At 48.7% G+C, this 24,589-nt stretch overlaps 3 protein-coding genes across 3 annotated transcripts; 1 reads left to right on the plus strand and 2 right to left on the minus strand.

Moving 5' to 3' along the window:
* Positions 1-9,852: 9,852 nt before the first annotated feature.
* On the minus strand, positions 9,853-13,305 carry PIMREG (PICALM interacting mitotic regulator). The gene is made up of 3 exons (XM_080356921.1): positions 13,287-13,305; positions 11,945-12,257; positions 9,853-11,163 (listed from the first exon to the last, which is right to left on the minus strand). Exons 2-3 carry the CDS (start codon positions 12,233-12,235, stop codon positions 10,825-10,827), a joined length of 630 nt encoding a protein of 209 aa, XP_080213047.1. The 5' UTR covers positions 12,236-12,257; positions 13,287-13,305; the 3' UTR covers positions 9,853-10,824.
* A 3,221-nt stretch (positions 13,306-16,526) lies between these two features.
* Positions 16,527-20,011, plus strand: FBXO39 (F-box protein 39; the record flags this gene model as incomplete). The annotated part of the gene is made up of 3 exons (XM_080356820.1): positions 16,527-17,540; positions 18,999-19,175; positions 19,883-20,011. 3 exons carry the CDS (start codon positions 16,527-16,529, stop codon positions 20,009-20,011), a joined length of 1,320 nt encoding a protein of 439 aa, XP_080212946.1.
* A 752-nt stretch (positions 20,012-20,763) lies between these two features.
* TEKT1 (tektin 1) lies at positions 20,764-23,658 on the minus strand. Its single transcript, XM_080356920.1, has 5 exons — positions 23,607-23,658; positions 22,955-23,098; positions 22,186-22,408; positions 21,402-21,598; positions 20,764-21,117 (listed from the first exon to the last, which is right to left on the minus strand). Exons 2-5 carry the CDS (start codon positions 23,065-23,067, stop codon positions 20,958-20,960), a joined length of 693 nt encoding a protein of 230 aa, XP_080213046.1. The 5' UTR covers positions 23,068-23,098; positions 23,607-23,658; the 3' UTR covers positions 20,764-20,957.
* Positions 23,659-24,589: the final 931 nt, after the last annotated feature.

The following is a 24,589-nucleotide window of genomic DNA, read 5'->3' on the forward strand; positions in this document are numbered from 1 at the left end:
AATGCTATAAATAACAGCTGGGAGTCACTTGGAAACCACAGAGCTATTTATTTGACCACTCTCTTCCAGCTTGTTGAACAGGTTGGATTGTTACTCAAAGGCACCTTTGTCTCTCTGCTTGGACCCTCTTCCACTGCACCCAGGGCTGGGCTTGCCGGAGCTTTTGCTCAGCAACGTACCCACAAAGTGGATAAAAAACAACCACGGTCATTGTGAAAGCCAAAGAGTAGAATCTACCAATATCCTTCTGGATGCGTAAAGCCAAGTGGATTGAAACCAATACAGATTCTTCATTTAATACATCTGTAGTATGTGCCTGAAAATTAGCAAAAACGACAGAATTTCTGATTTGCTTCTAGCATTCAAGCTTTGCATTTCACAAGCAATTCCAGTAAAGCTTCAGTGCACATGGAAATGTGAATACTACAGAACTGAGAATAATTTGCCCTGATTTTTCTAATACATTCATCGCAGCAGAGCAAGTACTTCTTGTGAAGTTCCCAAGATCTGGATTTACAGACCACTTGCAGTCCTCATTTTAGATACCAATGAAACGACACACAAGACACTGAAGTGAAGCCTTTACATTCGGATGCCAGCCTGGAACCTGGCAGTTCCCATGAGCTCCCCATGGCTTCGCCTCCTCCAAACCAGCAGGACCAGAGCAACCAACCTGGCCATGCTGAACTTTGCAAAAATAAAGAACTGTGGTTTAAAATGTTTGTACAATGGATTAGTGATTTCTTTTCCATGGCAACTGATAATTTCTCTTTACTCTGATTCTTTTTATACACCAAAGAAATAGCTTTGCTCTCATTAAGCCCCGTTCTTTTTAATCTCTAAAGACCACATAAATAATTTTTTTCTCCCACTGGCAAAATATTCTTTGGTTTTCTCAGGAAAGCTGCAGCAAAGTGGACTTCAAATAAACCCACTTTGCCTCATATAGGGGTCAAGCAACTGAAAATATTTAGCAACACCTTGATACAAGAGTGTACCAGTGAAGGCTTTAATTGACTTGATGAACTAGAAGTGTGATTTTAAAAAGCTAATTATAAACCAAGGGAAATTTATTTTCTGGTGTATGGAAAATATTCTGGAAAGCATTGCAATGAAACACAGCATACTTCTAATAACTGATCTTCAGTGCAAGATCAAAAGCCAAGGGGCAAAATTGAAATAGGGCAAAAAAACTACTTTGTGGATGGTTTTCCCAAAATTTTGAAACCTGTAGGGATCAACAGCAAATCACTTCAAAAAGAAAAGTGTGGTATTCTACCCCAAGAGAGACCAAATTGCACCTATATTAAACAAGTTCTTCAGGTAAGATAGGAGAAACTTTGAACAAAAAAACCAAACAAGACCACGTCAGAATAACTTAGATTTGGAACAAGCATTCCACAGAATATTAAAAAAAAATTAAAACCGTTAATGAAATTGAACTAAAGTCTATATAAAATTGAAAGGTTTTTGGTTTCAATACATCTTGCACATGTGAATTAATTAATGCTCCCAGTGCCCAGCAAGTTTGACTAGTATGCCAACAGCAACTGCTAACAAATGTCAGAAGAACGGCTTTTTAGGGAGACGGTCACAACCGCCCACACCATTGTGTGCAGCACCATCACCCTCACACAAGCTTTATCCTTCAATCCCTCTGCTCTGTCACCATCAGACTCCTTCTACTTCCCTCGCCTCCCTGCAGCTTTGTTTTTATTTTTTTTTCAAAAAAAGTCTATCAAAGTTCAGGGGGGGAAATGGTGGCACATACAAACTTCAAAATGGGTCTTGTGGTTGGGTTAATTTTATACCCATTTAATGATTTCCAGGGAATCGGTGGCTCTGAACTGCAGCAGCTCTCCTGTCTGTTGCTCAAGAGCCTTGGGAACAACCTCTGCCCCTCCAGACACAGATCCTGCCTTTGCTGCACTGACAGCAGCGGGAATTTTCCACACCCGGGAACCTGCTGAGCTGCAGCAGAGCAAGCCACGCCACGGGACGGTCCCCGTGGGCAGGGGAGCCCCAGGGAGCACGAGGTCTCCTGGAAGGGCAGACGAGGCGCCCCAGAGAAAGGAGGTGCTGGCAGCTGCTCATCACCCCTCCGCAGGCTCCCCCACCACCTCTCCACCCTACGACCAGGCAAACAAGTGCCAGAGAGCTGACAGGGCTCCTCCAGGACCTCAGTCCCAACACCAAGACATTTTGGCTGGAACTGGAGCTTTCCAAGCCCTTTTATCACACTGTCATCAAAAGAACATCCTACCTGTGATATTCGGAACTACTCAGTACAAAAAGTACTGGTGGCTTTTACCATTTTGCTCACAAACTGTCTTCACATTGCAGCCGTCACTGTGTACTGGCCGTCTCACTCCCACTGCCTGCTCACCAACGGGATGGGTGTGTGAATCTGATTTCTGCTAAACCCAGCTCCTGCAAACATTATGTAATCTGGATGTAAACCAAGCCCTGTCTAACAGAGTTGTTTTGCTCCCTCCAGGTATTTGCAGAGTGGCTAGAGAAGGGCCAGTAACACAGAGACACAAGATGAAAGAGCTGCAGGGAAGGTATTTTGCTCTGGAGCTATGTTAAAAAGACATAAAGCTTATTAAACACTTTTATTGAAACTTCTTGAAGTATTTAGTTGTTGGCAGAAAAACAGAATCATTTTCTCGATTTTACAAACAGGACAGCTGAAGCTCAGAGAACATGAGCAAATTGACCCAAACCATGTAGGAAACTAATTACAAAACTGAAATGAGCATCTTGGAGAAAATCTTCCCTGGGGCAGTGGCCGAGGCTCACGCCTTCTCTCGGAGCAGCGATACCTCCTACAACTTGAAACACTGATGGACTATTAAACAAAAACAGCAGAGCGTGACGATGTGACGCCCTGTGCCAGGTACCAGCGCTCCCCTTTTGATTGCGCATTCCAGCATCAGAGTTTAGTTTTGTTGTTAAGATAGATCCAACACATTTGATTAGAAGAAACATCTTCTGTGATGGTGAACCCCCCACAAGTTTAGTAAGCAGTTCCTATGATTAATTCATCTCACTGTTAAAATTATGTTGTGATATCTGAATCTGCCAGCTTCAATCCTCTGCATCTTCCTATGTGCTCCTCTTAGCCTGGGCCACCCTTATCCAAACTCTGCTCATGATGGATGTGCCTTCAAAGTAGCAACCAGGTTATTCCTTGCCTTTTTATTCTTTGAAAAATATACTGAGCTCCCACAGCCTTTCATCACATGGACTGTTTTCCAGTCCTTTACTCATCCTGAGACACCTCCCACAGCTTGGAAATGGCTTGGAGACACTGGAGCCAGACTGGAAGGGCAATTTGGTGAAAGCCACAACCTCAGCAAACAGCAGCCTGGTGGATCCTCACTGCTCTTGCTCAAACTTCATGCATCCATACGCACAGATATCACATTAACCCTCTTGGCTAAGGGCAGTCAGTTTGGTAGCCTTGTTCAACTAATTGACATCTCAAACGCTTTTTTTTAGAATCTGCTTCCTAGGAGGGACAGCAGATCAACCTGACTTTACACAATGAGCACTTTCCTGAGTACAGAACAAAAATGTTTCATTAAATATGGCTTTTTCTGCCATTGTCCATCTGGCAACAGAGCACCATGGGTCAGATTCCTTTTGTGCCACACACTTGAAACACCGCTCCTTGCTCTCAACACCCTGCCCAGGGATTTCTCCCTCAGTTCTTTCACATACCTTTTCATGTGTTCTGTGGTTCTTAGCTTCCAACTGACCCTTGTCAACTTCCCTTTTCCCCAAGTACTGCTGCTTTACCTTCATCTCTGTGCCAGCCTTCTCTTCACCAGGCCTGCCCTTTCTCCAGGCTGAAGCTCACAGTGCACGTGATAAAATATGGTTTCCAGTTATCACCCCTCTTTCCTCACTGAATTTCTTTCACCTCTTTTAACTGACCATTGCTTCTAGCCTTGTGGAACTGGCCTTTCCAAATCACCAAGCATAAACATAGTAGAGATGGACTTTGTGCACGAATTGTATCATCAGGCTACAATCACTCACTTCACCTGCCGGCTGCTCTCCTGCCCGGCACCCCTTGCTGAGCTCCTGCCAAGCTCCTGGCCCACCGCCCCGCTCACCCGCGCTGGCGTCGCCCCTTTCCCCCACAACACCTTTGTTTGGAGACTGTTCTTCTTTGCTTTCAGGTGTAAGCAATGTCATTTTCCTTCCGGAAGTTTTTAAAGTCTCCTTGTTCTAATTGGGAGGACTCATTACATCCAAGTTAATTTTAAATTGCTCTATGGCCACTGAAGAAGTCAAGTCTATTTTCTGAAGGCACTGGGCCCTATTTGCCTGCTCAGAGCTCCTTTTAGCAGATTTGGCTGCCTCAGCTGTTACCAAGCCAAGGAACTGTACACATTGAGTTCATTAGCAGCTGTTGGAACAAGCTCTTTGCACAGCTCATTAGAAGTACCCCCCATGCCCCTTCTAGCAGAACGGTTCCTCCAGCCCCTCCTGCCCCGTCTGAGCCCTTTGCAATCATTCACAGCCCCCTGAGCAGGGTGTCACGGGCCCTTCCACTCACGGGGCAAATATTCAGCCATTTCAGCAGCAGCCGGAGTGGGAGGTGACACAGAGACCCTTGTGCAGAGAACTGGTTCCTGGGAATTGGTTCCACACTGAGCATCTCCTTCTGCTGTGTCATGCGACACACATAAGTCACCATTTCAGCTCCAGTTTGGAGGCCACACTCTGAGGTCTCAGCAAACCCACCCACAAAGCAGAAATTTAATTTCTCTTTTTAAGAGAAATGGGATTGCAGACAAAACCACTTATTCAAGTCTCCCTCTCCACGACTGCAACCTACAAAGGGCATCAAATAAAACCAAGGGTTATCAATGTAATGAGAGCGCCAGTGCCAGCCCTGACATTCTTCCTCTAAGGTGAGACTTAACACAGAGATCTGCAGAACAACGACCACAGGGTGAGAGCTGACGAGAGCTTTAATAGCAGCTTGCAGGGACAGATGCTGGGGTTGAGCAGCAAGAAGCAAGGCCAGACTTGATGGATGATTTTTCTCAAAGGATTTTCTCTCCAGGGAGATGTCACCAAGGTTCAGCTTTCACTAGAAAAACCCATTGCACCCAGACCACAGGGTGTCACTCAGAAATACACACCAATCCAAGAAGCCACATCTTATTTGTGCTTCTCTGTTGTATCAACTGCAGGTCATTATTTCTTGGTCTCCAGACCCAAGCAAAATGCTTCCCTTTAAGCCAAAGCTCAAGTGACTTCTTATGGCTCTAGTCCCTTGGGAGATTGAAGTTGCTGAGCATCCCAGTGCAGCCAAAGTAAATGGTGACATAATGCATGCACAGACTTTAACAACCCCAAGAGCAGGAAAGCACTGCAGAGGTGCCTGTAAGACACCTCCTCACAAGGGAAACCTGGTCCTGAGACTAGCAAGGGCTGAGCCTCGCTGCTGCTCATCTACCAGTTTCTATAACAGAATACCCTGTGCGGCAGCATACCAACCATTCCAGCAGGAACGTAGGGTTCTCCAGCCCATCTAACTCTTCCATGCTCCAGATGCACGAGTACTTAGTAGCATCAATGTTGCCACAAAGACAGCAATACACCCAGTAGCTTCCCCTGCCCCAGACTGCTTTCCATGGGTGCCCTGCCTGGGACAGCCTCCCAGTAGCTCTAGCAGCATCCCAACCAGTTGAATTCCTTCTGAGATGGAGCTTGCTGAACACTCGAGGCAGCTCTTGTGACCTGGTTGCACAGGGGAGCACGAGGCTGGACTTGAGTCCCATGTTAGGAGAAAACATCTGAGCCGAGCAGTGCTGCTGAGCGCACACGTTTTCCATCACACACCAGATCCCTCACCCGCTGAGCCCTTGTCTGTTCCCCGCTTGGTGTTTTTGCACCATGGTTAGAACCATAACCTTCTCCCTCCCTCCCCTGCAGCCCCCGTGGCTCAGGCTGTGAGGGCAGTTCAAGCAAGCTCCAGACGTCAGAACTTAATCCCTTGTTGATGCAACAGCAAATTTCCTTTCTTGCTGAAGAAGTGAGCCTCAGAAAACTTTGTTTTGAAACAGCAGATGAATCACTGACCTCTGAACATGAACGGATACGATTTTCTATGGTAGCACCGCCCCCCGGCGCGAGGTAGACGGGGCCGCCCCCGGCGCGAGGTAGACGGGGCCGCCCCCGCCGCGAGGTAGACGGGGCCGCCCCCGGCGCGAGGTAGACGGGGCCGCCCCCGCCGCGAGGTAGACGGGGCCGCCCCCGCCGCGAGGTAGACGGGGCCGCCCCCGCCGCGAGGTAGACGGGGCCGCCCCCGCCGCGAGGTAGACGGGGCCGCCCCCGCCGCGAGGTAGACGGGGCCGCCCCCGCCGCGAGGTAGACGGGGCCGCCCCCGCCGCGAGGTAGACGGGGCCGCCCCCGCCGCGAGGTAGACGGGGCCGCCCCCGGCGCGAGGTAGACGGGGCCGCCCCCGGCGCGAGGTAGACGGGGCCGCCCCCGGCGCGAGGTAGACGGGGCCGCCCCCGGCGCGAGGTAGACGGGGCCGCCCCCGGCGCGAGGTAGACGGGGCCGCCCCCGGCGCGAGGTAGACGGGGCCGCCCCCGGCGCGAGGTAGACGGGGCCGCCCCCGGCGCGAGGTAGACGGGGCCGCCCCCGGCGCGAGGTAGACGGGGCCGCCCCCGGCGCGAGGTAGACGGGGCCGCCCCCGGCGCGAGGTAGACGGGGCCGCCCCCGGCGCGAGGTAGACGGGGCCGCCCCCGGCGCGAGGTAGACGGGGCCGCCCCCGGCGCGAGGTAGACGGGGCCGCCCCCGGCGCGAGGTAGACGGGGCCGCCCCCGGCGCGAGGTAGACGGGGCCGCCCCCGGCGCGAGGTAGACGGGGCCGCCCCCGGCGCGAGGTAGACGGGGCCGCCCCCGGCGCGAGGTAGACGGGGCCGCCCCCGGCGCGAGGTAGACGGGGCCGCCCCCGGCGCGAGGTAGACGGGGCCGCCCCCGGCGCGAGGTAGACGGGGCCGCCCCCGGCGCGAGGTAGACGGGGCCGCCCCCGCCGCGAGGTAGACGGGGCCGCCCCCGCCGCGAGGTAGACGGGGCCGCCCCCGCCGCGAGGTAGACGGGGCCGCCCCCGCCGCGAGGTAGACGGGGCCGCCCCCGCCGCGAGGTAGACGGGGCCGCGAGACCTTCAGCTGCCACCTGTAAAAGGCAACTAAAGGATGCTCAGACCTGCACCAGCAACACAGAACCTGAAAACAGCTGCTGTTTCAGCCCAGCACTCCGTGCTCACCTTGCCCTACGAGCTGTGGTGCTGATACCCAGCTTTCCTCTTTGCTTCACACCTAGGAAACAGAGAAACCTCCAAACTTAGCTAGAGCCACACGGCACAGCTTCCCTCTGGTGCCACGCACCGACCCACCTGCTTACGGCACGCGGCTCGCCTCCACTGTTGCTCTTTCGTGCCCAGTTTTCCCTCTGCATCTGAAATCAAGTTATTCAGCAAGTCACCCAGCAGCTCATCAACAGCTTGGGCATTCCACCCACCCCTGACTGCACACCTCCGGGCAGAGCAGCCTGAAACGCAGCCTTATGGTCCCACTGCTTCCTGCGGAAATGCTAGAACTCTACTTATAGATACGAGATGCTCATTTTAACCCCTGCTAGATAACCAAAGCATCAGTCCTAGGAGGAGAGATTGTATCAGCAACTTGTTACACCCCTATACAAACCATAAATTAACACCTCATCTTCATTGCGGTCAGGAATTTCAGGAAAACACAAAGCACCGGGAATTTACTCAATAAATGAAACCTAGTTACAAACATACCTTCAACTACAGCTGGTATTGAAGCTTCGCTGCTCCTGAAGGTCCTGCGTCAAACAGGCATCTCCACTTCTCCAAACACAACTGCCCATATAGCTTAAACAGCCCAAAAGCTGCCAACTGCTGAAGGAGCAGCAGAGAACCAGCACCCAAGCAGCCCAGGAGCTGAATGAGCTCCCTCCTTGGGGACTGGGGCTCAAATACCCTGAGACCCGCCCACCCCTTCCCACAATCCCCTGGGAAAGGGGAGGGATCAATCACCCCAGGCCCCGCCCACCACCCTTATCAAATCACCTGGACCCTCACTGGAAATGACAGCACCTGCACTCAGCAGTGCACAGAAAATGCAGGAAATGCAGGAAAATGCAGGAAATGCAGGAAAATGCAGGAAATGACAGCACCTGTTGGGCTCTGTCAGACACTGTTGGTTTTTGTGAAGCCCTGTGAAGACCTCTTGGGGTCTGTCAGGCTCTATCAGGCTTCAATGGGCTCTGTAGGGCTCTGTCAAGACCTTTTGGGCTCTGCTGAGCTTGTCAAGATTTCTCAGGCTCTGTTGAGGTCCCCAGGGCTCTGTCATACACATTGAGGCTCTATCAGGAACTGACAAGATTTGTCAGGCCCTGACGGGTCCTGTTGGGCTCTGTCAAGCTTTGTCAGGCTCTGTGAGGATCCGTCAAACTCTCTCGGGCCCTGTCGGGCTTTGTCAGGCGGTGTCGAGACCTGTCGGACTTTCTCAAGCTCTCTCGGGCCCTGCCTGGCTCTGTTGGTCTTTCCTGAGCTTTGTCTGCCCCTGTCATGCTGTCGGGTACATGGCTCAGCAGGAGAGGGGAAGGAGTTGTAGGTCTGTAGGCCACACCCCCTGCAGGGAGCCCACCAATGGGGGTGGAAGTGTGGGTCAAGGGGGAGGAGCCCAGCTGGGCGGGTGCTTGGAAAGGGAGTGGGGCCTGGTTGGGGCACACCCCTCCGGGAAGGCACATTGGGAAGAGCTTGGGAGGAGGGTGGGGTGGGCAGTGGCCATAAGCCTAAACCTCACCGTTGTACCCACCTTGAGCCCCACCCCAAGATGGCCAGTCTGGACAGGCCCCGCACTTCCAGCACATGGCAGTCACGAATGCCGTGGCCTCGCTCACCAGCAGGGAGCCTGGCGCCCACGGCTGGGGGGAGAATCTGGTTGTAGCAAGTGGCGCCGCAGTCAGTGTAGGGCAGAGGCCGGGGCCGGCCCAGGCAGCGACCTGGGTCTAACCCTAACCCCCAAAGCAGCACCCAGCTCTCTGCAGCCTGCTACCGCACCCTGGCGGTGTTTTTATGCAGCCCACCTGGGGAGCGCTGCATGGCTCCCAGAGGTACTGCAATACGAGGAACCACTGCTCAACTGGAGACACAGGTCCAGAATGGACTGCTTCACCCACCTCCTCCGTGAGAAAGGCCAAGCTCCTAACAAGCTCAGATAAAAATCTGCCAAACCACAATAAAACCCCCCTTACCTCGCCACCCCATCCTGTTCCACCCATCACGTCACTCTTGCCACGCCCGCACCAACCTCCCACTTCCCGAGTAGTATAGCAGGAGGGTTGGCTTAAACTGGGTGCCTGCGCAGAGGTCTCAGCCAAGCACTTTCAGAAATCCCTAGATTTTTATATCTTTCCAGATCATTCATATCATGATTCAGTCCAATAGCAATACTTGAGTCTGGGATCTCCTTGCTTCTCATTGGATCTTTTTCACTGATATCAGGTGGGCCTTTGTTCTATTTAACTGTAGATATCGTTTATAGTCCACAGCCTTGATCATGCCATTTTGCCTGAATGAATCCTTTTCCTCCCAGCAAAGTGCAGAAGGCTCTGTTCTGTTCAAATAATGCAAATGAAAATAATCGTTTGCCATCAACTGACCACGTCCAGCCAATCCCCAAGCAGCACCTCCCACCAAAGTCCATCCCCAGTTTTATCACAGAGAATGACATCCCACGATTTGGAACACCCTTTGGTCAGTTTGGGTCAGCTGTCCCACCTGTGTCCCCCAGCCTGCCTGCCGGCAGGGTGAGGAGCAGACCAGCCCTTGATGCAAGTGCTGCTCAGCAATAACTGACACAGCCCTGTGTTTCCAGCACAAATCCAAAACATGGAAGGAGGAGAGCAGGGTGGGAGCAGGTGCAGGGAAGTGGGGGAGTGTCAGAGTTTGGGTGGGGGGCGCAGGCAGCGCCTCAGGGGTTCAGAGGCAGAGGGGGGCAGCACAGAATATGAGGGGAGGAGGAAGAAAGCAGCAGAGGGGCAGAGAGGAGGGAGATGGACTCACGGGGGTGGGGGGAAGACCCAAGGGGAAAAAAAATCAAAAGATAAAATAAAAAAATAAATTGAAAGGTACAGCAAAGAAAAAGTCCAGACTGGGTGCCTCTCAAGGGGAGGAATCCTGAGACAAAAGAGGCTTGGGCTTTTAAACCCTCACAATCTGTACACCCACCCTTCACACGGTCCTTCACGCACTGCACACATGCCTTTAGTCCAACGGTAATTCCGGTCTGTGGGTTTATTTGTCTCTTATTGGATTCTCTTTCTCCATCCTCTGGGCAGTGTTTTTACTGTTCCCATCTTGATGGTCTGCAGCCTCTGCTGACAGTGTTGTCTCTTTATCTCCTGGCACTGGTCTTCAAAGCCCCCACCACCAAGCAACCAGGTTCACAATATGCAGCCTGGAATTCCAGTTAGCTTGTCCACTCATGCTAAGTTTAGCTACTCATGCTAAAATAGGTTATTCAAACAAAAGAATATAGCTAAAAGAACAGAATACAATTTTAAAGTTAGTTTGATTAAACTCATTTTGAAACATTTCCTAACTATTCAACTATTTCTTAACTATTTAACTATTCAGCACACACTTTCAGGGGAATAGGATACCAACCTTCATATCCTGCCTTTCACCTTACAAGATACTCTAATCACAGTAATTAAAAATTAAAAAAAAAAAAAAGGAATAGGGTTTACAAAAGAATGTGGCTTACATCCTTCCGCTGGTAGAAGCAGGTGATAAATAAGGGCTCTTCAGTGCTGCTGTTCTCCTTGATCTCTGGAGGGAAATGGCATCTTTACCAAGCCAGGATGAGAAACCCCTCCACACTCCATGTTCTGATGCCCTTGCTGGCCCAAGCAAAGCTCTTTTGCTGGACCTTGGGGTGCCTTTGGAACTGGCTGCTGAAGTAACACTCTTCCTACGGCAAGGGGTTTGAGGTGTAGTACTTCTGGTTTTGGTAGAACTGGTTGCACAGCTTCTGCTGATGGATTCAGCTGGAAAGGTCACCATTGAGCATTCTGGGCTTTGGCAAGACTTCTGTATTTTCTGAAAGAAGCATTACACACACGTTATGCTAAATTAACTCAATCAGCCTAGAGTTTGGAACCAGAATGACAAGGAACATTTGAGCTGAATCTCTAGCTTCCATTCTCTTATCAGGTTTACCATAGCACAAATGCTTCCCAGCCTTCCATTTGCATTGGTGAAGTCATTTGCTTCCCCAACCCTTACAACTTGTCAAGCACTTCAGTAGGCACTGGAACAGAGTTCCTGCTGCTTTTATGCAGGAAAGAGACAGGGTCCCTAATATAAAATTAATGCAGTTAAAATCCACCAAAGGGAAACGCAAGCCCAAGTTTTCTACTTTGCTACTATCTAGTGGTATTTGTCAGTCCAAATTAAGATTGACTATAACAAAGAACATGCTAACAAATAGTATAGGTACAGGAAAAGGAGTAAAGAAAAAAAAATCCCAGGCACTACATTTCTTAGAAACAACTCTTTGCAAGCAATGGCAGTCCTTACCCACTTTCCTCCTTATGACGGCTGCTCTGCTGTACATGATGAAATACAGTAGAGTAAAAGCATTTATTTAGTAATAAAATAAGTTTTGATGAAACTACATCTCATATTTCTTCTTTTCACCTTTCTCCCTGTTCTGGCAGATTCATAATTTGCAGATTTTACTAGTTAGTAGCTATGAGACAACCATTATGGTGTGCGAGCGTATGGGGTAGACTCTCTGGAGTACAGCATTGCGTACAGAGTCCAGTAATCTAAGCACTGAAGTTGAAGCAAAAACTATCCATGCTCCACTGCAAAGTACCTGGGACATTGTTCCGAAAGCATTTTTTGCTGTTCTTTTAATACTCTGAAGAGGCTGGCTCTTCTGTCTTGCGTCCAGACTTTCCCAAGTTGTGGTCTTATGAAAATTCAGCTCTACTTGCTTTAATGGTACTCGCTTCCTTAGAGACATGCGGATGGTATTGAGAGAACTCAAAGAAGCTCTTCTCTTGAGTTTGTCAGGTACAGGGCTCTCATTCTCATCCAAGTCAGCCAGGAGCCGGTGTTTCCTCCAAGCCATTGTTGCCTTGACATTTTGGAGCACAGATACCATCTTGTTCCAGTTCTTGCTCAACCTTATTTCAAAAACAATCAGAATGAGTGCAAGAATTAGCCAAAACAACCTGCACAGCACTGTGAAAAAGGAGAAATGAGCCAGGCCCGGGGCGGGGGGGGCAGCTCGGCCGGGCCCGGGTGGGCAGCTCGGCCGGGCCCGGGGCGGGGGGGGGGGGGCGGGGGGGGACAGCTCGGCCGGGCCCGGGGCGGGGGGGGAGGCAGCTCGGCCGGGCCCGGGGCGGGGGGGGGCGGGGGGGGACAGCTCGGCCGGGCCCGGGGCGGGGCGGGGGGCAGCTCGGCCGGGCCCGGGGCGAGGCGGGGGAGGGGGGCAGCTCGGCCGGGCGCGGGGCGAGGCGGGGGAGGGGGGCAGCTCGGCCGGGCGCGGGGCGAGGCGAGGGGGGGGCAGCTCGGCCGGGCCCGGGGCGGGGGGCAGCTCGGCCGGGCCCGGGGCGGGGCGGGGGGCAGCTCGGCCGGGCCCAGGGCGGGGCGGGGGGGCAGCTCGGCCGGGCCCGGGGCGGGGGGGGGGCGGGGGGGGACAGCTCGGCCGGGCCCGGGGCGGGGGGGGGGGGCAGCTCGGCCGGGCGCGGGGCGAGGCGGGGGAGGGGGGCAGCTCGGCCGGGCGCGGGGCGAGGCGGGGGGGGGGGGCAGCTCGGCCGGGCCCGGGGCGGGGGGCAGCTCGGCCGGGCCCGGGGCGGGGCGGGGGGCAGCTCGGCCGGGCCCGGGGCGGGGCGGGGGGCAGCTCGGCCGGCCCCGGGGCGCGCCCGGGCGGTTGGCGCTGCTCTTGCAGGACCTCGCTCTCGTGGCTGGCATTCCCCGTGCCCGCTACTGACAGCCGCGGCCTGGCTAACCGAACTGGGTCCGTACCGCGGGAGCTGACGCACGGCGAGCCCAGCCGACACCGTTACTTCACTCGCCAGGGACGGCTGAAGGGAGCGTTAAAGGCCATACCGAGGCCGGAGGAGACCGGCTCAGGCTGTGCGAGAGGCTCACAGCCAACAAACACGAACCGCGACCGGGCCAGCCCGGCAGCCGCCCGGGGCTGTACTCACAGCGGCGAACGAGACCGGAGCCGACCCACCGCCGCACACCGGGAGCCTCTTTGAACGCGTTTGAACGGCGCCCCGCCCACTCTGGCTCCCCGGATTGGCGCCGGCGCCGCCCGCCCCCATTGGCTGCGTCCCTCGCACGCGCGGCGGCCGTTACACGGCTCGGCGCCTGCGCATTAGCTGCGGCTGCTCCGCGGGGCGCCCCGGGGCTGTTACGCCCCGCGAGGACGGGGCGTAAAGCGCGGGAGGAGGGGGCGGCGGCGGCTGCGGGTCCCGATGAGTCGCAGGCGCCCCCGCCCCGAGGCAGCGGCGCTGTAGAGGCGCTGATGGCGACGGTGCCTCTGTGGACCTGTGGCCTGGAGAGCCAGGTCAGCAGGAGCAGCAAAAGGAGTCAGAGGCTGGGTTGCACCTGTTTGGGTATCCAGGCCATGGCTCCTGTTGCTTCTGGTAGTTAATTATGAGCCAGTGTCTTAAAAAATTTTTGTTTGCTTGCTTTTTCTCCACCGGCTTCTGCAGCTCTTGTTGGAGGAGACAGCTGCTGTAACTACATTGAGTTGTACTGGAAACAACCTAGGATGTGCTCTGTAGCGTATGGCCAGGAAAGAAAGGCCATGTGCAGAGAATGTGGTTTGGTTGTTTTTAGTATCCTACCTTAGAAGAAAATAAGATATATAAAGCATTTATCTTTAAAACACTTCTACCTAAAATAGCGGTAGCAGCTTATGTTGTTTTCCAAAGGTTTGGTTTGGTTTCCCCCCACCAAGTTAAACTCGGAGCTGACAGCTAGAGACACTTCCATAGTTGTGGCTTAGAGCTGTGGGGAAGCCAATCCAGTAACACTGCAGGATTCCTGTCGAGTCCCACCTATGGCTTATAAGCATACTTTCTGTAAATTCCTAAGATATATGGTTTTTAAAAAGTTCTATGTGATGGCGTGTGTACCCCTTTGTACTCACACACTATAGCATGGGTGAATATAGCTCAATAAATATCCCTTACTAACGTTTGTTTCTGTGATTACAGCCCTAGATGCTGTTCTGCTTTCCTCAGCCCATTGGCTTTATGGTTTCCAGATAGCTGCAGATGTGTTATGCCCCTTTCCCCTTCCCTCCTCCTTCCCCACAACGCAGTCTCCATAGGGAAAGTTTCAGGCTCTTCTCACAAGCAACCTGCAGCTTGAGCCACCGTATTTTAAAACTTGTCTTGGATCTTTGTCTGGACAGGCAAAATGGGGTTATTAATCTAAAGACCTTCTAAATAAATGACTGACAGTTCTGCAAAATGAAGAGCTCTTGTGGGGGCATGGGGGAGAGGAGGGTACTAAATACAAGAGATGAGGATCCTCATGCTCAGTTTCTAAGGGTTATCTTGAGAGCTGGGGGTTTGGATTGGCATTTTGGATGGGAAGAGGGGAGGAGGAATCCCCAAGAATGGACATGGTGCCAATGGACAGGCAGAGAGACAGTGTGTGATGGAAGAACTGTAGGCCAAAAGGGAAGCAGCAGGCTGGAGCTGAACTGGGCAGTCAGCCTGTCCTTTTGTGCCTGTTTAGAAAGTTAAAATAGAAATATCTGAGTGTTTGTAGTTGTAAACAGACTCTCAGGGATCTGAATATTTTCTTCATCATCCTATAGTGCCTCTGTTGTTTCCATCCAATTCAACTTGGTTACCCAACAGAACAGCATATGCAAAGGAGGAAGGGTAGATTGTTTGGAGATTGTCATCATGTACTTTTGAGTTGCATCTTCTTGTAATCATGTCAGCCAATAAGCCTTGATTTTAGGGTATACCATAAGAAAGCATCACTAGATTTTCTTCCAGTTTCATCCCCAAGAGCACTAGGGGTTGATTTACTGAGTGGACACTATAAGGCGCATGCACTATATACGTGGAAAATAAATACATTCTGAACTTTTGCCCCTCTGCAGAGGTACTAACAAAACACTAGGTTTCCATGCCCTTTGTCTGCTTGCAGAGCGAATAGCCTGATCTGTAAAAGGTCTCATGAAAACAAGCACCTAACAGGGCAGTGGGATGTACTCTGCATTTCACAGCTGAAGCTTGAATGGACGCATCGCTTCCCTTCTCAACTGTTGATTGCTCAGGCTCTTGATCCATTTATCTGGTCATTGCAAAGTGACATAAGACATATGGCCTTCTCCTGGCTTGTCGATTGTGGCCTGTATTTCTCACTTCCTAAGGGACCACTAAACAAGGCTGCCTTTTCTTTTCACTGTCTTCACCTCAGCCAAAATGGCTTGGCTTAAGTTGGCTTTGTTCACTGTTCGCCCTTACATAAATTCAGTTGTCATGACATCACAAACATTACTTCTTTGCTCCATGGCAATAGCTAAGCTTCACAGGGGGAGGGGTCGCAGGTAGAGAAGACAGATCATGAACTCTGGAGGGAAACTATGAGAGCTGGAAAAGTGTGTGGAGAGTTGACTACTTACACAGTCCTGTCTTGAGAGTGAAACTGGTAACTTCTTGCATTGTGGTTGTTTACTTATATGTTTTACCAATGCTCAGTGGTCTTCCAACTCACCAGCCTTCTCCCTGCCTATTGGAGCACAATGACTGAACATCCTGCTTGAACCGAACAATGGAACAGTTTATATTGCTTACTACTGTCTACAGGGATTGTACCTTAATCTATGGCAGGGCACTAGCTTAGATGATTGTCATGGAACAGCACACCTAGGATAAGAAAAGTCATTTGCACCAGTTTTGCACCAACAGTACTGTTCAAATGTGTACAGCCCAAAGCACTGGATACTTCTAGACACTAGGCACTAGGCCATAAACCATTATCAATTACAGCTGAAGCTAACCAAAGGTTTCTGGAGGCTGTGGCTGCTCTGTCAGCAGTTGATACCATTTCACTGTTCAGCTAGACTGAAGGCAAAAAAGTTTAAAAATGTGTCTTGTGCTTGTACTGTGATTGTTCTTAATTTTTGTTTTGTGGGGGGTTTTTTTGTTTGTTTTTTTTTTTTTTTTGGGGGGGGGGGGGGGGCGGGGGTTCGATTTAGGTTTGACCATAGTTTAGACAAAAGAGCTTGTTTGACCCTGACAGCTTGAGTACAGAGGCAAAGAAAAGATTGTTGGTTTTGAATGTGAAGAAGCAAACTTTCAACTGTTTTCTAAGAAGCCTATTCTGTTGGGAATGTCAAGAAATCTATGCACAGCTTTCTTCATCTAGGTTTGGCTCAAGACCCAGAAGAGAAGTGAAAAACTGTCTTCTCAATGGAAGATGACAGTGAAACTGAGCAGAGCTCCTGGGCTTATCTACCTGATGTCTGTCTGAGGCATGTCTTCCATTGGTTAGATGACAGGGACAGATCTCAGGCTGCCTTGGTCTGTAAGAAATGGAGTTGGGCCATGTACTCAGGATCCCTCTGGAGGAGCAGAACCATCATATTCTATGGCCGGCCATCAAGGGCACGCACAATGGAGTTTCAAAGTGCATTATGGTATGTCAAGAAGTTTGGCAAGTATTTGGAGCACCTCGAGATCAAGTTATCGAATCCTTACAATACTGCTTTTACTCAAAAATTTCAAATGACGATGAGAGGTCTTCTTTCACATCTGGGTAAGCGCAACAGTCGCCTAGTATCCCTGAGCATCAAGTACCTGGAATTAGACCGCTTGATCTGGAAAAATGTGGTCAGGGCTCAGTTTATCAAGAACTTAGCTACCTTCCTGAAAAGAATGAGCAAGCAACTTGATTATCTCAACCTAAAAGGAGCAAGAGTAACCTTGGAAGACGGCTGTGAACTTCTGAATTCTCTGACCTGCTTGACAAATAGAAGCTTTATATCTGAAATCAATATTGAGGATTTCTTCGGTCTTCACCTTCCGGTCTACAGCAGCACCTTGTTCCACCAGACTATGTCCAAGTTCCACAGCCTGGTTATCCTGACTTTCAATTATAACTGCATCTCTGATGAACTGTTGGACATCCTGCAGGAGCACAGCGCTCATTCCCTGTGCACCTTGAATATCAAATGTCATATCCATGACCCTCATGGGCAAGTGGTCTGGGGAATGTCATGGGCAAACCTGGCCAAGAGAGCCCCAAAACTGAATGTGAACTTCTTCTTTGAAAGAGTTGTGAGGCATGATCACCTAGCCAGGATCCTGCTAGCAGAGATTCCAGTCAGGAGCATCAGTCTACGGAGCTGCTATTCCAGTGACCCAGACTGGATAATGAGACCTACCCTCACCAACCTCCTCCCAGTCTACTGGCATATTCTGCAGGTAAGGGAAACAATAGTGACATCTTACTGCAGTAGCACAAAGTTAGGCAAAATAATCATACAGGCCTTCTGCAGAACAGCAGTAATCAATAGGAAGTCCTGTTCAGGGAGTAATTCTCCTAAGTGAGCCTTTCCAGCTGTAGCATAGTCCAGGTAATTATCCTTGTCCAGTTACAATGCCCATTATGGTAGTCTTTGCCACGTTGCCTTCATAAAAAGCTAAACCACCCAAAATACTGGTGGTTGTAAGGTCAGCTGTGAGCAAAAACTTTCAGGCAAGAAAACATTTTTTTGTAAAACAGCTTTAGGCTTATTCTGGTTAGACACCACAGAACTGTAGAATCATCGAATGGTTTGGGTTGGTAGGGACCCTAAAGATCACCTAGTCCAACCCCGCTACTGTGGCCAAGGACACCTTCCACTAGACCAGGTTGCTCAAAGCCCCATCCCGCCTGGCCTTGAGCACTTCTAGAGATGGGGCATCCACAGCTTCTCTGGGCAGCCTGTTCCAGTGCCTCACCACCCTCGTGGGGCAGAATTTCTGCCTAATATCTAACCTAAATCTCCCCTTTCAGTTTAAAGATATGACTACACGACCTTGTAAAAAGTCCCTCTCCAGCTTTCTTGTAGGTCCCCTTTGGGTACTGGAAGGCTGCTATAAGGTGTCCCTGGAGCCTTCTCCAGGCTGAACAACCCCAACTCTCTCAGCCTGTCTTCATGTTCAGTAACTGGTAACTTTCCTGTCATTTCGTATTTTTCTGAACCCCACCCTTTTGCAGGGAAACCTGCACCTGAGGAAGTCAGTATGCCTTGTTTGCATACAGACCTGTAGCCTGCATCAACCTACACTGAAGGTTTTGCTCCATTTTGGCAATGCACAAATGTCTTATAGCACATGTAGATTAACTGATGCCCATGTCAAAGCACTGTGGTGTCACCAAGAATGTGTCACCAAAGGTATGAAAGAGCTGCCCCCTGTAAATAAACATCAGGTCTTTGCATACCTGAGGGAAGCACATGGCCCTATACCTGACGGTTGCTGATAGCTTTCTTTAAGTTCTGTTGCGCTGCAGAGTTTCCAATAAACACCAAAGATCTGTAAAGCATTCAGGAAATTGTCTTTGGATCTACTCTGTATCTGGGATATTTTCCAATACGTCAAATACAGTAATGGCATGAGCTGTGGGTGTAGCATCTTCTAACGGTATTGTGTAAGTTGTCTGTCTCTCAGCATGGTATATAATGCACTAGGGATGTCCCCCCATCTTAACAGGAGAGTGGAGATTACTGTAGACTATACTATTGTCATAATACAGAAATGATTCTCTGCTGATGTCAAGTTACAAAACTGATTTGTTGACAGTCACTTCTGTTGGTAAAATTTGGAAACTGTTGCATTCTAGTTATTGTACTCATAAGCTCTGTTCAGTAGTATTAACGGTGTTCATTCTTTTTCAAGAAATTAACACTTGAATTAGACAATGACCATGAGCTGCTGGATGATGAGCTGCTACAGCTCATCTTGTCATGCAAGAGGTTGTTATTTCTGAAAGTTTGGGCATTTCTAAGTGTCACCTTTATGGAGAGGCTGCTACAAAACCGTGCAGAAAGGAAATGCGTTTTGACTACCATAAAGGTAAGCCTTCGTGCTCTAAAACTCCCTTTCCCTTCCTCTCTCCACTACCCAGAGAAAGGTGAGGTCCCCATGCCCATAGAAAGGTCACTTACAGAAATGTTAACTACCTTCCCTATATTATGTTTTAGCATTATAACAAACCTGGGGAACCACTCACAGAAATTATGCTTTCCAGCCTGCTTAGCCAGGTACAGAATAATAACAAGTCCCAACAATTCCACAAGTCCTTCCTAGGCTAGGGTTCCTTCTGTCACCTCTAGTTCAAGCTAGGCATTCTCAGTCACTTCCCAGGCCCAGCGCTTACATCTATGCTTATAATGAGGCAGGTGAATCCCACTAAACTGCAAACAAATACAAACAACTCTCATTCTTTAGGCATGCTGTGTTGAACTGGAGCTGGTGTAAACCATGCTGTTGTGCGTGTTAGATTCTGAATTCAGTAGATCCTCCCAGATCTGCGCAGATCCCAGGGATGCATCAGTTTTGGGGTTAAAAGGAATCTTGCTCCTTCCAAAAATTATTTGGCAGGAGATGATGTGTTCAGTCAGTTTGGAGTGAAAACAGAACAAAGCCTCAAGAGTTTACTCAAAACCAAGGAATCAGCTTCTCTAAATTCCTCGTTAGTTGCAGAGGCTACTTGTTGTGAGCTTTAACGACTGAGCCTGCTACATGTATCTGAGAGACATGACTGCCATTCATGCATACAGGTCAGGATTTACACAGCTCAGCAAGAGACCAGTGAGGAGGATCGGCTGTTGTGTGATATTTACAGGAAGTTCAAAAACCTGATTGACTCAGAGCTTAATTATTTTGTCATCGCCTACCCAATGGCGTAAACCACAGGGAGAGAGAAGAACACCCAGTGACATCTGCAAGCAATGAACGGATCCTCTGGAGGGCATTATTAAGGGATTTGAATCTTGACAGCAGTGCCTCTGAAAGGAAGATAGCATTACAGCAAGAGAGAGGCAAGGGACAATTTTACACTCCATGCATTAAAATGTTGGACTTGGGAACCAGCCTCCTGTGTCTCCAGCATCATCTGTTCTTGTCCTTGCTTAGTTTTTCCTCACCAGAACCAAAGGAGGCAATGAGCCCTTTTTCACCCTTACAGGCATCTCTAGTTAAAATAAGGCCATCCTCTTTTTTTCAGCACGTCTCACTGTAGAGCTTCAAACACCTTACCAGTGAAGCCCATCACATTGTTTCCATTTTACTAAAATGGAAAATGAGACACAGGGTGAGGAAGTGATTAGCTCAAAGTCAGCTTTGGCTTGATCTTTGCTCACATGCAGTCAGATGCACTCTGCAGTGTATCACCACTCCTTACCTCCCATTAAGTTTGATATACACCCTGTGCCTAGTAAACAACAGATGTGGAGAAGAAAACACACCATGGCTAGTCCTGAGTCACCCTTTCCCCTTTCCTAGTTTTCCAACTAGGAAAACTAGGACTTAGGAGGAGACTCCTGTTCTAGCTTACACAGCTTCTAGACCTGTCAATGGCAAAATATATCATCGGTTGCACATGAGATAAATAACATGGAAGAAGGCATATTTCCTCTTATTCTGGAATTTTATTGCTAAAAGTGGGAGATTTCATCAGGTGTTCTAGAGCATAGATAGCTGTGAAAGAGGCAGCTATAAGTACTAGGTCTGTTTTAATTACCTTACACAACTGGAACCAGGACAGCATTGAGCCAAACCAATAAATGTGGAGGTTGTCAATAAAATTTCAGCAGGAGCTGGCTCTTTGGAACACAATCTCCCAGTATAATGGCTTCAGAAATTTTTAATGTAAACAGACTCTCTCATTTGCATGCAGAGCACTTCATCAATGTACAATGTATTCTCCTTGACCTGGATCTCCTCCTCCAAGGAGAGCTGTCGGCGGCTCAGACCTTTCAGCTCTGTCTCAGCCTGTGCCAGAGTGTCCTTTAATCTAAGAGGGCAAATACAGATAGACATTAGTTGAAAACACACAGATACATTCTTGTTTGTTTGTTTTCCATATGGGAAAATAATTAATTCTAAGTGAAAAAAAGATGGAAGGGGATTCACAGAGAGACAGTTTCCATGCAGCTTCCCTTTAACTGTCCTGCCTTTAAGGGAAAAGCAATTCCCAACCTTTCAGGGAGAATAGCTGGGAACCAATGTTACTTTCACTCATTAAATTAACACAGTAATCTATACCACAGATTTTCCCCTTTTATCATTTCCACTTGCCTTTGAATATTTTTTGTAATCTCTTGAACTTCACTAATTAGCTTGTATTGCACTGTGTCATAACACAATTCCACACTGGGACGATGGTTTCTTGCTTCCAAGCGGGTTTTAGCCACCTTAACAGGTCCTTCTTTATCAGCAATTGCTTTCTTTAAGGCTGCAATGTTCTTCTCCTGTGAGGCAATCTCATCCATCACCTTAACAAAGCCAATGGAAGGATGTGTTGCACACTGTCTCTTACAGTGGATGAAATCATCAACATCTTCTTTGATAGTTATAAAAATCATGGTAACACTCATTAAGATCAAAAGACATTTTACAAAGGTCAGCCAGGAGTATGATTCCTTCATTGGAAAGCAGGTGACACTGTTCTGAGTGAAACTGGTGATTTATGCTCAGCAATTAATTTTTAACAACACAATTTTCATGTATCAAATTTCGAGCACAGTGACCCTGATTTCACAACTTATCAGGCTTTTATATCACAATCGTGAAAATTCTATAGGAGCCCCATGTAATTCAAAATCACAAGGGATATCCTGACTTTACTGATGTCTACAGCAACATTTATATCCAGAAATTCACCTCTGTAATGGCTGAGAAAATAAAATGTAAGGTGACTTTTGGGGGACTGGAGGTGAGAAGATAAATGTGGCAGGGGCTGCCAATATTGCAAAGATAAAATTCTTAAAGCGAAGTAGCTCAAGCCACTGGATTGAGAAAACTGGTAGATAAGCCAAGCCCATTGTTTCCACTCTTTTGCTGACTGTCCCTTACCACTTACCATTGCAAGGAGTGTCTGAAGTTTGTGCTTGGCATCCTTGACTTCCTTCACGCGACTTCTAAATGCGACATTCACCACCTCACATTGCTTGCGCATGTCATTTGCTGTCTGTGAGAGGATGCCATCAATCAGCGCCCTCAGTGCCAAAGAATTGTTTTTCTGCTTTTCAGCCTTTTCAACATTTATGTTTGAGAAATCTATCCAGTCTTCAGGGCTAACAAAACTGAAAGAGATTAAAAATTAAAGGTCATCAGCTGGCAGCATCAGGCCCTCTGTGACCTCATAAATCTATAATTACCCCACAAAACTGAGAACAAACCAGTACTATTAACTGCATGACCCAACAAATGCCAGTGCCCACACAGAAAGGGCACATTTGACAAGTTTAATGACTGAGTCAGAAACTGACTCCACACCTCATGTGTCCCAGTCCAGCATTCTCCCCACCAGGATGCTGTGGGAGAGGAAGTTAGATTAGTAAATCTATTCTGCATTTAAGCAACGTGCAAATTTTTTCCTTAGCTATCTGTGAGCCTCAAAAACTTTTAGTAAACTGCAGTTTACTGGGACAGTGTTTACTGTGGGTTGTTTCACAGACATATTACACAGATACTAAAGTGATGGACAGAAGTATAAAAAACAATCTATAGCAGACAGATAATGGCCAGATATAGTCTGTTTTACACAAAATCACTTTCATCTTGCTAATACTGGAACAGCTCATACTAGCTGTATAATTATATGGTCATTGAACTACATAACCACTTACTTTCCTTCTATTTTCACTGCATCATCAGCATATTTGATATCACGAGTGTTGTTTGTCAAGCTAGCACAGTAATCGTCAATCATCAAAGCTGTGAACTTGTCCTTCAGATCCATTTCCAGGTTGTATTTTGCTGAACGGTTTAGTCTAGGAGGACAAACAACCAGACTCTAAGCCAAAGCGCAGGCACTCAAAGGTGTCCCTAACATGCATGCTTACATGCACCGGGTAATACAAATGCCATTATGAAATTATTCATGTATGAACTGTTAGTTGCAAAGTACCAGAATCTAGATAATGAAGCTGCCTTCATATAAACTGATGGTACAATTGCCATTGGAATTAGAGGCACAGGACTGTATCCTGAGAAGACCAGGGATCATGTGCAAGTACTCTGAGTTCTAACAAACAGAACTTCTCACCATGGCTGATCAAATAGTATGAATTAGGACTGATTTCCTGTTTAGCATTGAAGATAACTTTGGACCCATACTCAGCCTGACCCTACAACTTCTCAGGATAATGGCTGTCGTACAATTCAGCTAATCAGTGTTCTGTTATGCTCTTTGCCTCTGCACCTGATTTGCTCATTGGTTTGTTCCAATGTACGTCCAAGCAAAGCAACAACCCCCTGGAGGACTCCAACTTCCTTTACCAGTTCCTGTTCCACTTCATCATGGACCAAGTCAATCCCAGCTCGCCTCTGCCTAAACAAAAAGAGGAAAAGCCATCAGCCACATTTTTCAAATACCGGCAGCTAACAGATGACGATGAAGCCTAGCTTTCCAAACTGAAGGCTTTTCCTTGCCAGATGGGAAGTTTTTCCTTTATGGCCTTGGTTACCAAGTGTTGTAGCACCTAAATCAGACTGTGACACCACAGCAAAGAGAGGCAGGACCTTAGTTTACAGGCATTTTTATTATTTGTTAAAGATTCATTACCTAGACTTTTTTCCTCTCCCTGAATGCTTTTCTTCTTAATCATCTCACCTATTCAGGAGACACTTTTGGGCAATGATGAGTGGCTCTTCACAGCTCTCCAAAGATTTCTCCAGCCTTGTCTTGAAACTCAACAGTACCTCTGTCTCATGGACAATTTGTTCGAGTTTGTTATCTAATTCTTGCTTCCAGAATTTTATTTCTTCCCGTCTCTGTTCTGCAGAATGAAAATCGCCAACAGGTATTAATACAAGCCCATCCTATATGCCAGAGCGCTGTGGATCAGACCTTAGATATGGCTAAAAATAGACTTATGCCATAGTGGAGTGCACATAGTGCTGTAGGCTGATGTGTGGAGACAGTTTTGCAACCCTGTGTCAGGAAGTTTAGTTGGAATGGCTGTGTTTTTTGGAGAGGTAATTTATTTGTTATAAAATTAAGAATCTGCCTCAAAATATTTTTTAACATATTTTGACTTTTTCCATGAGTTCAGAGAGCATGCCATTGATACATATTCCTATTTGATATCAACTAATTTTCTGAGTCCATATCAAACGTATAGCTCAAATAACACATTGTGACACTTGCAGAACACGTAGGATTACCTATTTTCTTGTTGACGTCACTCTGGGTTTTCCGAGTCGTCTTTTCTACTTCATCCAGCAGCCTCTGACTCTCAGCTATTGTGCGTTCTGACCTG

The sequence above is a fragment of the Nesoenas mayeri genome, assembly GCF_963082525.1.
Source record: "Nesoenas mayeri genome assembly, chromosome: 20".
Classification (NCBI taxonomy): Eukaryota; Metazoa; Chordata; class Aves; order Columbiformes; family Columbidae; genus Nesoenas; species Nesoenas mayeri.